General features: G+C 53.7%; 1 protein-coding gene across 5 annotated transcripts in view; it reads left to right on the top strand.

The window, feature by feature from the left end:
* Pcdh1 (protocadherin 1) overlaps positions 1-15,112 on the top strand; it is a 32,675-nt gene extending 17,563 nt beyond the window's left edge. For 3 of the 5 annotated variants that reach the window (XM_039097355.2, XM_039097353.2, XM_039097356.2), the window contains exons 4-5: positions 2,569-2,788; positions 4,909-8,894. In XM_039097355.2, the coding sequence (XP_038953283.1) occupies positions 2,569-2,788; positions 4,909-5,306 (618 nt within the window). In that variant the 3' untranslated portion in view covers positions 5,307-8,894. 5 annotated transcript variants of the gene reach the window in all.
* The last annotated feature ends 446 nt before the right edge of the window (positions 15,113-15,558 follow it).

Here is a 15,558-nt window from a genome sequence, read left to right as displayed (position 1 = left end):
GCCCTGTAACAAAGGGTGAACTTGTTAAACGTGTATAACTGAGTTTCCCACGTTTGTTTGACTTTCATGCCTCCTCCCACTTTTAGGATATAATATGGGGAAATAGGAATGGGCTTCTGGGAGAATAGGAACCCAGAGCCAGCTTGTCACTGATGGGTAGGATTTGGGCAGAAGGACTCCCATGCCTAGGGTCACTGTGTGCGCAGCTCTTGAAGCAGGGATAAGTATGAACAGGTTGGAAGCAAGAAGAGGGTGGAAGGGGACTATTATGGTTGGAGTGGACGGTGTAGGGGAAAGTGAACTTGGACACCTTGCTAAATGTCACTCAAGAGGGAAAGTCCCTTACATCTGTTTCCCAGAGGAACTGAAGTTTAGAAAGAGCACTTGCCCTGCTTAGCCTGTGTTAAGCCCTAGCTCAGGTCCCATTTGTATTGGGGGGGGTGGGGGATGGGGTGAAGGGGAAGCAGTGGACCACTACTGATGGCAGGGAGGATGACGGGTGGATTGATTTGACTGAATTTAGGGAGAAAGGGCCAGTAATAGCCAAGATTAAGGTTGACAGGGAGTGAGGTTGGGAATGAGGGAGACACTCCTAGGATTCCCAGGTGGGTATCAGCTTTCTGCGTGTGGGTGACGGGGTAGTAATGAGCTCACTGCCTGTGTGAAAGACAATCGATGGGAAATAATTTCATTTCAGATGTGTTGGATCGGGAGGGTTGGTAGAGGTAGGTAGCCCATGACATGCTTAGCAAGGTCTCAGGATCCTCAGGACTGGAGACTGAGTGATTTGGAACCTGGTCTTTTAAGATTTGATAGAATCGCCCAAGCAGTTAGAGTTGGGAATAACCACCCAGCTTCTCAGTGGAAAAAAAAATAAAGCAAAAAAGAAACAAACAAAACCCTGGGGAAAAGCTCAAGGGACTTGCCCACACGCACGCAGGACTGAAGGATTTGATTACCAGGTTCTTCAGAGAAGGTTGCTCTGTGCCTTTGAGGACCATCCTTGAGCCCACATATCCCAATATCAGGTGGACCTTGCTCCTGTAGAAGCTGCTAGCCTCAAAGGTACAGGTCAGCTTTAGAGACCTTGTTCCTCGTTTGGGATTGAATAAGTTCTTAAAAATGTTAGGAGGTACAGTGGGCTACCTTCCTACGACTGTGCAGCTCCTTGACCTGATAGATACCACAACCCTGACCCCAAACCCCAGATATTAATAGGGGGTTTGGGGAGTGAGAGTGTGGGCTTACAAACTTGAGATCCTCTCTTTTGGGTATTTCCTTGACCTCTTATGAAAGGGCCACAAAGCTGAGACAAGGCGTTCCTATCCTGGATGATTAGTCTGTTGCCTCATCAACAGGACCTGGGCCTCGTTACTCTTCTGGCCTCCAGGGGCCCAGAATCTGTACCCTCCCCAACTCCTAATTTCTGGTTGGCAGGAAAACCAGTGGAGGTCCCAGATGGGTGGCTTGATGGCTATGCCAAGTGCCAGGCTGAGGTTGCCAGGTTCCTGGTCTGATCATTAACCCGTGGCAGGCAAACAGGGCTGACTACCAGGAAACAGCCTGTCACTATTCTGTTCTCCTAATGCCAGCACCCAGTCCACACTCCTCTGATTCCACCAAGCAGGAGGTCCTCCCTAGATCTTTTCATTTCCTAGAGGGGTCTCCACGGAGAAGAGCCTTCCCAATCCTTGATGGGTGCCGCATGTTCTACCAGGCAGAGTCTTGCCCTCCAAAGCCCCTTTCCTGACACGGAGCATTGAGAGGTTCCAATTATGTCCTCCGACACCACAGCTCTGACTTCTTACCAGGCTCCCTGTCCTCTCCCCATCTGCTCCCAAACCCAGACCTCTGTGAAGGGATTTGTAGGGGGGCTGAGGTCTCAGTAGGATGGGGCTCTTTGAGGCCTCAGCACTACAGCCTTGGTCTGAGGAACAGGATGCAAGAGGTTGGTACCTTCTGGATGGAAGCAGTGGCAAGTTTCAGAGAGGTGACACAGGTGAGGCACTCACGCCCAGAAGCTTCACGTAGATCCTTCTGCCAGAGGAGCTGTGGGGGAATTAGGAGTCCTCTGCTTTCAGGAAGCTGTTTGAGAAGCTTGAGGCCTGTGCTGTGTTTAGAGGCCAGGCTGGCATTTGGAGTTGGCTGACAGTATGCTGTTCTTCTCTTGGGCTCTACTCTTTTACTGGTGCTTCTTCTGTTCGGAATGGCAAGGGAGGCCAGGCCTGTATTGGGAAGCTGGGATAGGGCTGGAAGGGCCGTGCTGGAATGACGTAGTGCTGGGTTAGAGTTGGGATGGCCGTCTGGGGACTGTGATAACAGTGGGACCTATGCTACGTTGAGCCTTTCAGTGTCTGGACTTGGCTGTACTGGGAGCTAGCCTCAAATCATGAGGCATCTCTGCTAGAGGTTGTGCTTTCTGGGGCCTGCGCTATACTAAGGGGCTGGGTCTCTTCTCGGCTGCCGCTGAGGCTGGGGAGGGTCTTATTGGGCTTCGGGACTAGTGTGGTGCTGGGCCCCATGGAGGAGGCTAGCCAGCCAGGAGTAACACTCTCTCTCCCCCCACAGTTACCTCACCGCCGTGTCACCTTCTCGGCCACCAGTCAGGCCCAGGAGCTGCAGGATCCATCACAGCACAGTTATTATGACAGTGGCCTGGAAGAGTCTGAAACGCCATCTAGCAAGTCATCCTCAGGCCCCCGACTTGGTCCCCTGGCCCTCCCGGAGGACCACTATGAGCGCACCACCCCTGACGGCAGCATAGGTGAAATGGAACACCCTGAGAACGGTGAGGAGCGTCAGCAGGCTGAGGCAGCCCAGGAATGAGCAAAGTCCAAGAGGGTGTTGATGCTTTCAAACGATCCTCCGTGTCTTGAGCTCTGTCTCTATGTACTGCAGTAGGCGCCATACTTTAAGATATGTCTACTCATTTACTCCTCACCTGAGAACTCTGTGATACTCATCACAGGTCGGTTGGGGAGACAGTCTTGGGGAAGGGTGGGGGTTTTTGCAACTTGCCCAAAGTTACACATCTGGAAAGTGATAAACCTGTAATGGATTTATATCTAAGTCTGACTCCAGGGCCTTTGGGTTCAGCAACGCCTTACACTGCCTTCCTGGCCACAGGGATCCTGGGAATGGTGACCAGGAGGTTCAGATAATGGCGAGGAAGCTGGAAGGGGGATGGTGGTCCCCAAATAAGTGAGAGGATTTGAGATGAGAGCATGATGTTCTCACAATAGCACCCAGATGCTCTGAGGAACTAGGGAAGGATAAACTCTCCCCTTTCCCCAGAAGGAGAGCGGAAGAAGGTTTGCTTAAGGAAGAGCCAGGGGAGGAAATCTGGGAGGGTGGGCCTGTCTAGGGGGGTTTGAAGGGAGGAGCTGGAGGAGAGCTGAGTGTGGGATCGGATGGTGAGGCATATTGTGAGTGTGCCGGTGCTGCACATGTGTGTGTGTGAGAAGGCAGCCGTGGCAGCCTGTGGAGGGGAATCTAAATAATCCAGCCCTTGGGATAGAAAGACTGACTTAGAGCTGTCCTTGGGTCTCAGACCTCTCTCAGTCCAAAGTCTCCCTCCTCTCACAAGATAAGGAGTCCCAGGCTTCACCCTGAGTCATAGGGCTCTGTCTAACCTCCCAGGCCCTGGGCCCAGAGCACCCTCTGCCCCCTCTCCTGCCACTCCATGCGTGACCTCATACCAGTCTCGTCCTTTTTGTGCCCGCGCAGAGCCGGCTGGCCGGAGCAGGCCCTGAGGCAGAGTGCCAGGTAGGTGGGAGCTGCTCTGGGGTCTGGGGTCTATGGGACTCGCCCCAGCACCCAGCCCCGCCCACCCAGTGCTCTGTGCCATACTGGGAGCCCCAACCCTGAACTACAGAGCTTTGGCACTTTGAGGGTTAACAACAAGAGGATCCCCTCCTCACCTTACACTGGCAGGAGGCCAAGCTAGGGTGGGTGTTGCTGGGGGAGCCCCTGCCCCAGGCAGAGCTTCTCAGTCATGTCCCTGAGGGGGGTCACCGCCTGGTGCTGTCCCTGAGTGAGGGTGGCACAGGGGCAGCTGTGACAGGAAGTGCTCACGGCCCAGCCGTTCCCATGGAGACTCTCGCTGCCCAGCAACCACACTGGCTACTGCTGATGTCAGGCGGCCAACTCCTGTTCCCGTGGGTGTTCTGGGCAGGGAGCTGGGGGCAAGGCCAGGGTGGTGGCTGGTGAGGGGCTGGTGTGAGGTGGGCAGGGGCTGCATGTGTATGCTTGTTGTGTGTGTGTGCGTGTGCGTTTGAGTGTGCTTAAGTGTGAACAACCCACATAGAAGCTCGTCTCCTCCCCTTCTCCCCTTGGCTTTAAAGTAAAACATTGCTCTGCTAGGGTGGGGCGGGGTTCTAAGGAAGCTGGGGGCATGTAAGACTTGAGGGGACTTGGAAGGTATGTGCAGTCTTTGTCTGGGGATAGAGGTGTCTGATGGAGTAGATTTGTATAACCATGACTCTGTATGTGTGTGTGGGGTGAGGCTCTAAATTACAATGGGGTTTCCTTAATCCTGTCTGAAAGTGGAATTCCATGACTGAACCTGTCTGGAGACAGGTGAGGCTTTGCAGATGAGCTGTTTGTGCACCTGTCTGAAGGCAGATTTGGTGTGTGTGGTGTGAGAGAAGAGTGCTGGAGAGTAGGTAAGGCTGAAAGAATAGCACCTGCTTAAGGCGGGTGGGAGGACTGACCTAGAGCAGAATAGTGACAGCGGGCCACAGGTGGCTAAGGAACGCTGTGCTTGCCTGAGGGGTGTGTGCTTCTGAGCTCGTTGGGCAGGAGCAACCGCACTTCAGTTCAGAAGTAGAATGTGTATGATAATGAGAGGCCACGGAGCTGAGCTTTTTGAGGTTGCTATCCCTAATGGCTGCTCTTGCTCTCCTGCAGACCTCCGCCCTTTGCCCGACGTCGCCATGACGGGCACATGTACCCGGGAGTGCAGCGAGTTTGGTCACTCTGACACATGCTGGATGCCTGGCCAGTCGTCTCCCAGCCGCCGGACCAAGAGCAGCGCCCTCAAACTCTCCACCTTCGTGCCTTACCAGGACCGAGGAGGGCAGGAGCCTGCGGGCGCCGGAAGCCCCAGCCCCCCGGAAGACCGGAACACCAAAACGGCCCCCGTGCGCCTCCTGCCCTCCTACAGTGCCTTCTCCCACAGTAGCCATGACTCCTGCAAGGACTCGGCCACCTTGGAGGAAATTCCCTTGACCCAGACCTCGGACTTCCCACCCACAGCCACACCGGCATCTGCCCAGACATCCGCCAAGCGTGAGATCTACCTGTGAGCCCCCTTCTGGCCGGCGGCCACCCCTCCCCCAGTCGCCGGCCAGCTCCCAACTGGGTCTATTCCAGGGCCCCACTCCTTCCCTCCAGCGTGGACTCTGTGGCCAGGGCCCGATCTGTGGGAGTACTGGCTTCAAGACCACGTTGGCCCTTGCCCCCATGCAGGGTCCAAGTCCTTTCCCCCATTCCTACCCCTTAGCCCCGAGGAGCCCCTTCTTCCCCCCACTATGGGGCTCCACCCAGTGGATGCCCTTGAGGGCTCCTCTGCAATGACTGGGCTCCCTTCCATCTACTTCTGGGGAGCACCCCCTTGCTTTGGGCAGACGGTGGAGTCAAGAGTGGGCAGCACACTTTAAATCATTGTTTCCTGTATGGCTGACCAGGGCAGTGTAGCCTTGCAGCTGGGTAAACCTGGGGACTTACTCCCCGGGAATGCTCAAAGGAAACTTTCCACCACCGGGGCTCTCTGAAGGGCTGTTGTTACCAAAGGTGGGGGTGGGGATTTGGGTGAGAGTGCTGTGAAGGCCTCTTCCAGTACTGCTCCTGGGCTGGCCCACCTGCCTGTCATAGGCTCATGCCTGATCCCACCTGGGCACCCCCTTCCCTGCTGGTCTTGCGGTGTCTGTATATAAGGACCTTGGAATGATGTCCCCCACTTCTGCCTGATTTGCAACTTTTCTTGTTGATGTTGTGTTGTCTTGGGGGGGCCCCTCTGGGGGGGCCTGCCCTGTGCCCCTCCTCCCTGCCCCAGTGCCCCCCCAGGCCTCTATTGTTCCATGTTGTAAATACCCCTGGGGCTGTGGAAGGATGGGGTGCAGGCCAAGGAAACAAAGGGTGGGTGGGGGTGGGGACGGGGGTAACATTCGCCTATCAGCAGAGCTGGGCTTTTATTTAATTTTTTTTTTTAAAAATACAAATCTCTATTTTTTTGGAACTGTTGCGCTGTGCCCTGGGGGGGGGATCCCCGCTCAGACTGGCCTCCCACACCCAGATGAGCATCACAAGAGGGGCCCTGAGGCTGTGGGGGGTGCAGCTGGACAGGGATGGGATGACTGTGCCTCTGGCCTGGTTGGGTGAGTTGGGAGCAGGAAAGTTTGCTCAGGAGGTGGCTGGCTGCTGCCTCCTATATGGGGGACCTTGCCTCCCCCCTGCCCTCCAACCCCCAGCCCCTGCCATGACTGACCCGTCAGCCTGTAAAACCACCATTGCCTTGATCTCAGGGGGTGGGAAGGGCTGCCTCAGGGCACCCTGGGCTCCAGGCCCCTTCTTCCAGTTGGGCTTCCCTTTTACCAGGGTCAGGGGTCCCAGGGGGAGGGGGTGGGGAGGTTAGGGGGCAGAGAAGCCCAGTCAGCCATGATGAGGTGGGGGTGTTTCTTCACCTCGGGGGGCCAAGGTGTGAGGGGTATCCTGCAGAGCCCCCCGTCTCCCACTGTGGCCATCTCATAGCCTCTCTTCCTTCCAGAAGCCCCCACTGCCTTGGCCCCTACCTCTCCAGCTCTCCAAGGGCCTAGGCTGGGAGGCTGGAGACTCAGGTATGGTTCCCACTTGACTTAGTCTAAGCTTGGGGACGGTGGCCCATTGTGGAAGGGGTGGACAGGCTGCTGGGTTGTCTGGTGCCTTTGGGAGCTGTGCTGCTGGAGTCTTGACTCCTGTAACCCCAGAGACCCTACTCCCATCCCCAGAAAAGCCAGGGACTGTAGAATCACCCTATTATCTGCCTCCTCCTTTCCCCCCACTTGTGTTTGGGGTAACAGTGCTGGAATGCACTGTTAGGGTGGTGGCCCTGGCATCTACAGCCCTTCTATGGAGGGCAGTGGGGTAGGGTGGCTAAGGTGACAACAGCCAGGTCTAGGGGTTGGCCAAAGGCTCCCATCCCTGGGGGAGGCCCAGAAAGTGGGCCAGGGGCTTGTTAAAGACACAATCCCTTTCCCCTGCACAAATGGGGCAGGTGCAATAGTGGCAGAGCTGGTAGCATTGAGGTGCCCGGCTAGTGGGGCAGTGGCCTGGGGGGGCTGTCCTGGGTCCTAAAGGTTAGGATCAGGACAAAAAGATTGTATGAGGCCCGTCTGCTCAGTGGGGAGGGGAATCCAGCCAAGAGGCGTCCCTGGGGTCAGTAGGACTCCCACTGGAAGCCCCTGGTAGCTTGGGTACCCTGACCTGGCCTTGGAGACTCCTGAGCACTGAGCGGGAGGGCAGAGGAACATTTTGCACAATGGAGAAGCCAGAAGGAAGGGGGTAGCCTAGATGGCTGGGAGGGCTCAGAAGCACAGAGCAGAAGTCCTTCCACAGGCAAGGCAGGGCCCTGACCCCCTGGTTGGGGTAAGGGTACTGAGTCTGTCACCACCTGGGCACTCAAGAGGTGAAACCAAAGGTGGGCAGGGGGTGGGTGACAGCACTAGAGACTAGCTTTGTTGGTCCTAGGTCTGTGAGATCCCTCCCCAATGCCTTGTGTCGCGTACAGTTTTATGTACCAATAGGCGACATTTGGCCAGAGGAGACCCCCCTCAAACCCAGCCTGACCCAGTCAGTGTCTTCCTAGAGGGGACCAAGTTGGTCCCCATCTCTCTACTTCAGAGCATGTCTGTTAGTAGGGGAAGGGTATGTGGGGACACATTTCCTAGGGTCCCCGAAGAAGCATCTCTCACATCAGGAGGGGAGCTGTTTCTAGGCATCCTGAACCTGGGGGCTCCCTACTCCTTATATCTCCCCTTGGGAGTCTCTGGGGACATGGTTTCCCACCGGGGGCCACGGGAACATGTCTCCCTTCCCTACCCAGGCTCTCTGGGGAGCCTGTTTGCCTCCCAGGGTTCCTGGGAGTACCTAAGACAAGTCAGTCTTGGGCCGGCTCTCTTTCCAGGCAAGAGCTGTCTCTGAAGCTCCCTGGAAGAGAAGTCTCTGACCTCCATCTCTCAGATGGGAGTGTCTGCCCTGCAGCACTAGGAATGAGGCCGAGCATCTCTGAATTGTCTTTTCTCCTAGGGGCTCTAGGATACCACTCTCTCCAGAGCGCGGCCCCCTGGAGCCATTTCTTCCCTGGGTGGGGGCTGTCTCCGGTGTTGGGAGGGCTTGTGTTGACCAAGAGAAAGTCTCTTAGGGGAGTATCTCCTTGTGAGACTTCTCTGGGAGGGGGGGGGGCGTCTCGCCGAAGGGGATTCCAGGGCGGGTATGTCTGCCCATGGGGAGGGGAGACTGTGTCTCCTCGGGTTATCTGAGTGGGGAGGGGGGCCGTGTCTCTCTCGTGTGTCGGGTGGGAGGGTTGGGGAGGGGGGGTTTGGGCGCGTCAGTTGCCCACTTCGGGGTCGTGTTTCTCTGGGTTCGTGCCACTTCCCACCGCCTCGCTCCTCCCGGGAAGGGCCCCGCCCCCACACCATCCCCACCCCCGGCGCTGCGAGCACAATCCCGTTGATTTGTAATGATTTCTGTCTTTTCTGTCTTTCTCTTTCTCTGACCTCCCTCCCCTCGCCGCGAGCATGCGCAGGCACCGCCCCTACCCCCTCCGGTTCGGTTCGTTTCCGGTTTGTTTGCTGAGCTGTCAATGAAAGACCCGTGTAATTATTCCCGAGCTTTACAATAAAAGTGTGAAAACCGGACCCCACTCCGCTTCTTCCAGTCCCTCGGGTGAATAGCCGTGGGAGAATAGAGCTATTCTTGGGTAGATGCCTTGAGCTAGGGGGACGAGTGAGAGAGACCCACACTGGGATCAATGACGCCCTCAGGGGTTGTAGGCGGGGGGGGGGGGGGAATTCAAGCGAGTAAAACACCTGGTTCGTGCACCTCAAAGTGACATCTATCTGCTCTCTGTGCACCCCATCCGCCCTGAGCTCAGGTGTAGGTCAGGGACGGAGGGCCTCTCTGGGAGGACGGTGCTCTATTACCTTCTTCAGTGGGGAAACCCTACAGGGATTTGAGGGTGGGAGCTGGGGCCCTTGTGTCGTTCCCTGGTGTATCACTTCCCGCTCCTTTGGCAATGAGTAGGGATTGCGGAACTGGATGGGGGGGTGAGGGGCGGGAAGCATCTGTGTGTCTGGCGCTTCCTCCCACGCTCAAGAACGAGGGTTGGAAGTTGATTTTGGGGAAGGGGACAGACAAGGTCTCTGTCCTGGGCTCCGACTGCGTTCTCCTCCCCTTTCCGTAATACTGGAGCGGCCTGGCCTCCTCTGTCCAGCTCCCAGCTAAACTGGCTGGAGAGAGGTCGAGGAACTGATACAGGATCGGCCTGTTCCCAGCCCCGCCTTCGCGGACGCGCCTCCTCGCCTATCCCGGCTCGTTTCCGCTCCGCCTACGCGCTCCCTGCGGGGCCTGCGCTTTCAGGGCCTCGGACTCTGGGTCCACCCAGCCACCGGGATTAGTTGAGCACAGGGACTAATCCTGGATGAGCCACGGTGTAAACCCGGATTGACTAGGGGACGGGGACGCTGGCGGGGGCCGGGGGTTGGGGGAGGGCCTTGGTCTCTGGTTCCCCTTCATCCATTCCTACAGGCACAGCATGATGGGGTCTAGAGTCTCACTCCAAGTCTCTGGTACTTTTGAAATGACCTGTAGCTAGCTGTATGTTGAAAGGTGAGAATGGATGGGGGAAGTAAGAGAGGATGTCATGAAGACACAGCTGGATCATGCACTCCGAAATGTGGCACATTGGTAGGAGTGGGAATGGAGATGAGGGAGGCAAAGTTCTTGGCAGCCTTGAGTCCACAGGATTAGGTCAGCTCCCTGGCCGAGTCTGCAAGCCAGTCAACCCCCCTGTACCCCAGCTACAGACTCATAAGCCCTCCCCTCTACCAGTGGCCGTGGTTATGGTTCCTCCACGATGAGGAGGCAGTGTGGAAGGTAGTTAAGACCAAGGGGGGAGCATGCCAAGGAAAGGTCAAGGAAGTTGAAGAAGATGGGGTGTGGCCAGCTGGGTACCCGAATCCTGACCCTGGTTCACTTACTAATTCTACAAACATTTCCTGAGCCTCTCCCTCTTACCAGTCAAGAACTAGATACTGGGACACCGGGGCTGGGGATTTAGCTCAGTGGTAGAGCGCTTACCTAGAAAGCGCAAAGCCCTGGGTTCGGCCCCCAGCTCAAAAAAAAAAAAAACAAAACAAAACTCTAGATACTGGGACACCCCAAGAATGACACATGATCTCTGTGAAAAGTAAAGACAGGTAAACAATGAACACATCTTGTGTTCAGCCGAGACTTGAGCCTGAAATTCTGGCTCAAGAACCAAAGGGGTTGCCTCCTCCAGAGGCAAGAAGGCTTTCTTGAACGGTTGGTAAAATAATGACTGAAAGCTCACAGGGGCAGGGGTGGGGATGGGAGGGTTGGGCCTGTGCAGTGCAGGCACAGCAAGTCCTGTATGTGAGTGCCTGGGGTGGAGTAGATAGGGTGGTCTGGAAAATCAAGAGCGGTGGAGCAGAAATACAAGCCAGGACTAGAAGGACCTGCTCCTCCATCTCAGAGCTGGGGGGAGGAGAGGGCCATAGAAGGAGTCCTCGCCTCTGAGAGAAAAGGTCAGATTTACATTTTCATGGGTTCTGGATTCCTTCCTTCCATACCCCAACTTTCTCTGGGGATGTCTGGGCTGGGAGTAAAGTCACACAGGCAGAAAGACAGGAAGAGGAACCTGGTTTATTTCAGGTTGGTTAAGATAGTCCTTCTGTCACTTGTGAACATCATAGTAGCAGAAAGTTGCCTGTACAACTCCAGGTGACCTGGCTTGGGGCAGGTGACGGCCTCAGTTTCTTCATCTATAAAATGGGGCTGGTAACAGAGTGATCATAAGGGTCAGTGAAGTCTTTGTCTGCTTTTATTTTATAGCCTGTGGAAGGCTGGGCGCCAGGTGCTTACTGGCAACATCCTTACTCTCTCCTCTGGAGCTTCCATTCCAACTGAGAAGACAGACGACAAACAAACAAACAAACAAACAAATGAGATAATTATAGATTGTGCTTAAGTGCTGGGAAGGAAGCAGCGGGGACAGGAAGAAAGACCGCTGGAGGTGGCATAGGGGTAGGGCCTGCTTTATTCAGTGTAGCCTGGAAGCTTTGTTGTGGTGGTGGTGGTTGAGAAATTCCAAACTCCGCCCCTTAGGGAGAACATTCAGGTGCTAGGAGCTGCTGCTTGCAAAGGGTCTGAAGTGGGAGGTCACCTTCCTCATGAATTCCAGGAAGATGCTAAGCTTCATGAAGACCTCTCTAAATACAGGGGAAATGAATAGAAGAGAACAGTGTCCCCAGTGTCCAGCTTGCTGACACCCTCCTCTGCCATTCACTGGAATGGTATTGGGGAACTTGTTTTTTGTTTTTTTTTTCAGTCAGCCCATCTGCTCAGCTGTTATACAACTGCCTCCCCCAATTCTAGGGGGAGTTAACGCTAGATCAGTTGAGCTTGGTCCACTGCTAATCTTTTCCTGGTCTTCTCCTTAGGCTACAGGGGCAGCTTTGGTCCCTCCAGAGTCAGCCTGTCCAATGCCTAGACTAGATAGATAGACTTGAGTATCTGACCTGGGGGACAGTGTTCCCAGAGGAGAATATCTATTGTTTAAAGGTTTAGGCCCTCCAGAGTGTCCCCCTAGTACAGTCACACTTCAGGGAGATGACCTGGATCCCTGTCTAATTTCCCCTTGAAGAATGTTTCCTACACACTGATGCATTTCCCACAGAGCCACCCTCCCCTCCTGCAAAGTGCATACAGCTCCTCGCACACACACACCATCCAGCTGCACACTGCGTCTCCATAGCAACTGGGAGGCCTGGTCCATGGATGTTAGAAATAAGTGCCAGAGGAAGAAGAGAGAAGGTGTGGGAAGAGAATGAGAAGAGAAACGTCAGGAGGAAAAAAAGATTTTGGAAGATGGCCTTTCGGAGAGACCCCTACCCTTGCTTTGTATCCATTTGCCAGGAAGACTGAGAGGATTCGGGTCCTGAGAAAGAGGGGTTGGGTTAGAAGACTGAGCGTGGGCTTGGGAGCAGGGGTGGGGGGCAGGTAGTGTTGCTCCTGGGCACTGAAAGAAGGAGCATAAATGAGGGAACTTGAATGACAGCGTGGAGTCTTGGGATGAGACCATTCCTTCTGGGTAAATGGCAGATAAGGCGGGTAGGTTGGGGTGAAAGACTTGGGGGAGCTATTTCTCCTTATTCCTGACCTAATTGGCTGTTCAGGCTGAAACCACCTCTTAGTCACTTAGTCTAATTAGAATTGTTCTACAGAAGATGTTGGGGGAGGGGAAGGAAATAATGGGGAGAGGGTGGGTGGAGTCAGAAGGGGTGGGGATGGGACTTCTGGATGAGATCCTCTATCAGTCCAGGTTGGGAGTCACCCACCTCTATCCTTCCGGCTGTCATAGCGCACCCTCTTCCTGCTTCCTTCTCCACCCTGTGCTTCCCTCCCATCTCCATCTCCTTGTGTCTCTATTCTCTTCATTCTTTCTGGGTCTGTCTTAGGTCCCTGAGCCTATCCCTTTCCCTCTTTTCCTTCCTCAAGATCTCTTGCCTTTGTCTCCCCATTATAAGTTTTATTTAGTGAACAGATAAAGTACTGGGGAATCATAAGTGGGAGGTGGTCTACTGGGACATGGAGAAGGAGAGGGATCTTGAGGGGACAGAGCAGAAGCTGGCTTGACAGAATACTCCAAGCTGGCAGGAACAACAGATAGAAGGACCAAGACTTTCCCCTTTCTAAGCCTTCTCACCTCTAGGGAGGTTATCAAGGAGAATAGACCTGTGAGTATTCAACCTGGTACTGGACTGTCTGTCTGATTGCCTTGGGGGAGTTACTTAACCTCTGTGAGTATCGGTTTCCCTAGCCAAAATGGGGATCATAAAGCAGAGATTTGTCTTGTGGATTTAAGGTGCTGGTGCATACAATCTGCTAAGTAAAGGCTCAGTGAGAGCTTGAGAAGTGGTAGCTTTAGGCTGGACCTGGTGAAACCCTTGGGAGGCTGAGGCAGGAGGATTGACATTAAGTTCAGAACAACCACAGGGCTGCATAGTGATTTCAAGACTAGTCTGGGTAAGAGAGTAAGATGGTGTCTCAAAAAAATTAAATAGATAGCCAGGCATAATGGTTCACACCTTTAGTTCTGTCACTTGGAAAGCAGAGGGAGGCAGATCTCTTGTGAGTTTGAGGCCAGTCTGGTCTGCATAGTAAGTTTTAAGACAGCCAGAGTCACGTAGGAACACCCAGTCTCAAATACATACACACATACATACATATACACTATACATACATATATACATACACGCATGTGTACATACATACATAGATAACATACATATACACACACATATGTATATAGATAACATACATATACACACATTCTACACACATACATAGATAACATATATACATACACATGCATACACAGAAAGAGCATACACACATACTATACACATACATAGATAACATATATACATACAGATGCATACACAGAAAGAGCATACACACACACACATATGCATGCATACATATGTGAATAAGTGGCAAGTTTTATGGTCAGTCCAGACTCTTTTTCTCTAGAGTCCTTCAGGAACATCATTCTTCTCTTGAAGCTTCTTCATCCATGGGAAGCAAAATGACCCCATCCTAATCCCAGATGTGTCTCCTCTGGCTCCTAAGGCCATTCAGACTCTATCCTCTTTCAGAGGCCATAGCTGTGTGAGATGGGGTTTGGACTGTGCCTCCTACCCGCAGGACCAGAAAGACTTCTCTAGCTTCAGGTCCACTTTCCCCTGCCTTGCCTGCCTCTGAGGGGAGGGAAGGGGACAACTATAAATGATGAAAAGGAAGACGTATTCTTGCTGAGGGGGACAATAAGGATGAGCAGTATCCAGAAGCCTGAATATTTCATGGTGCTGCAGCACTGGGAAGGGCAAAGTCCCCGGGCTGTGTTTGCCAGTGTGCATGTGACTCTTCCACTTGGCTTGGACCTACTCCACTTGCCCAGTGCCCTCTGTACTCCCAACCCTCAAAAACATGTACCCACAGAAAGCTGCCCCCATGAGCCCTTTCCTGCCCAGGATCCTTCTAAAGTCCTCCCCAAGCATGCATATTTTATTTGCAGCAGTAGGAATTTGTGTAGCAGGGAGGCTGTGTTAAAACACTTTACCCGCGGGCTGCAGGGCTGGCTCAGCGGTTCAGAGCACTTGCTGCTCTTGCAGAGGACTTTAGTTCTGTTCCCAGCACCTGTGACTCCAGCATTTGGGGAGTCCAGCACCCTCCCCTGGCCTCTGAGAGTACTGCACCCATGTGTACAGACACACAAAAAAGGTAAAGCTGGGTGTAGTGGCGCTCCCCTTTAGCCCCAGCACTCAGGAAGCAGAGGCAGGTGGATCTTTGTGAGTTTGAGTCCATTCTGACTCACACAGCGAGTTCTAGGACAGCCAGAACTACATAGTGAGACCCTGGTCTCAATAAAACCAAAAACACAGAAAAATAAATAAGTTCCCTAGGAGTTGGCACCTTTGCCCTTCATTCCCTGAGCATTGTGAATTAAAAGCTGGAAACATGGTGGGTAGAGGTGCAGACCGTTGGGAGGAGACCACCCTGATTTGACACCTTGCCATGGTTCACTGAGCAGCTGGTAGCGGAGGATAGCAACAGGGTAAGTGATGGGACAGACTGTGCCAAGTGTCCACTTCCTCTCCGGTGCCCTAGGGAACTGCTTATCGCCCTCCCCCTACTTTGTATCCATCTAAGTTGAAGGTGCCCCTTTTTACTTGGGTCCCAGGCCTCCTTTTGTCCTGTGTCTTTATCTGCCATTACTTTGTCACGTGTTTAAGTTCTGTCTCTGCCTACTCTAATAAAAGCTTACCGATGGCAAGAACCTTGTTTATGTTATTTTCCACTCCCACCACCAAAGTTATTTAAGGAAGGAAGAAAGGAAGGAAAAGGAAGGCAATCTACCTTGGGATTGTATAGCTAAAGCAAGAAAGTGGGGTCCAGATTTGGGGGTGAATGTGATTTGGAGGAACACTGAGGGAGCCAGCAGAGGGGGGAGTGACTGGAGGTCTGTAAAAAGAGAACTGTGGAGGGAGAAGGAAGACAACTGGGGTTGGGGTGGAGGTCTGTAAAAAGAGAACTGTGGAGGGAGAAGGAAGAAGATGGGTGGGGTGGGGGCTTGAGAGAGACACTCAGGGAGAAGATGGAAATGAGGAAGGACTTGGGTTGAAAGCATTTGGAAGCAGAAGCTGGACTTTGGTTGTCCAGATTTCCAGAGGTTTAGAAGCCAGAGTTTCGGTGAGGAGGATGGCAGATAGGATCTATCCT

Source organism: Rattus norvegicus, chromosome 18 (assembly GCF_036323735.1).
Source record: "Rattus norvegicus strain BN/NHsdMcwi chromosome 18, GRCr8, whole genome shotgun sequence".
Classification (NCBI taxonomy): Eukaryota; Metazoa; Chordata; class Mammalia; order Rodentia; family Muridae; genus Rattus; species Rattus norvegicus.
Note: the sequence above shows the minus strand (reverse complement) of the source record. Positions and strands in the feature narration are given on the sequence as shown.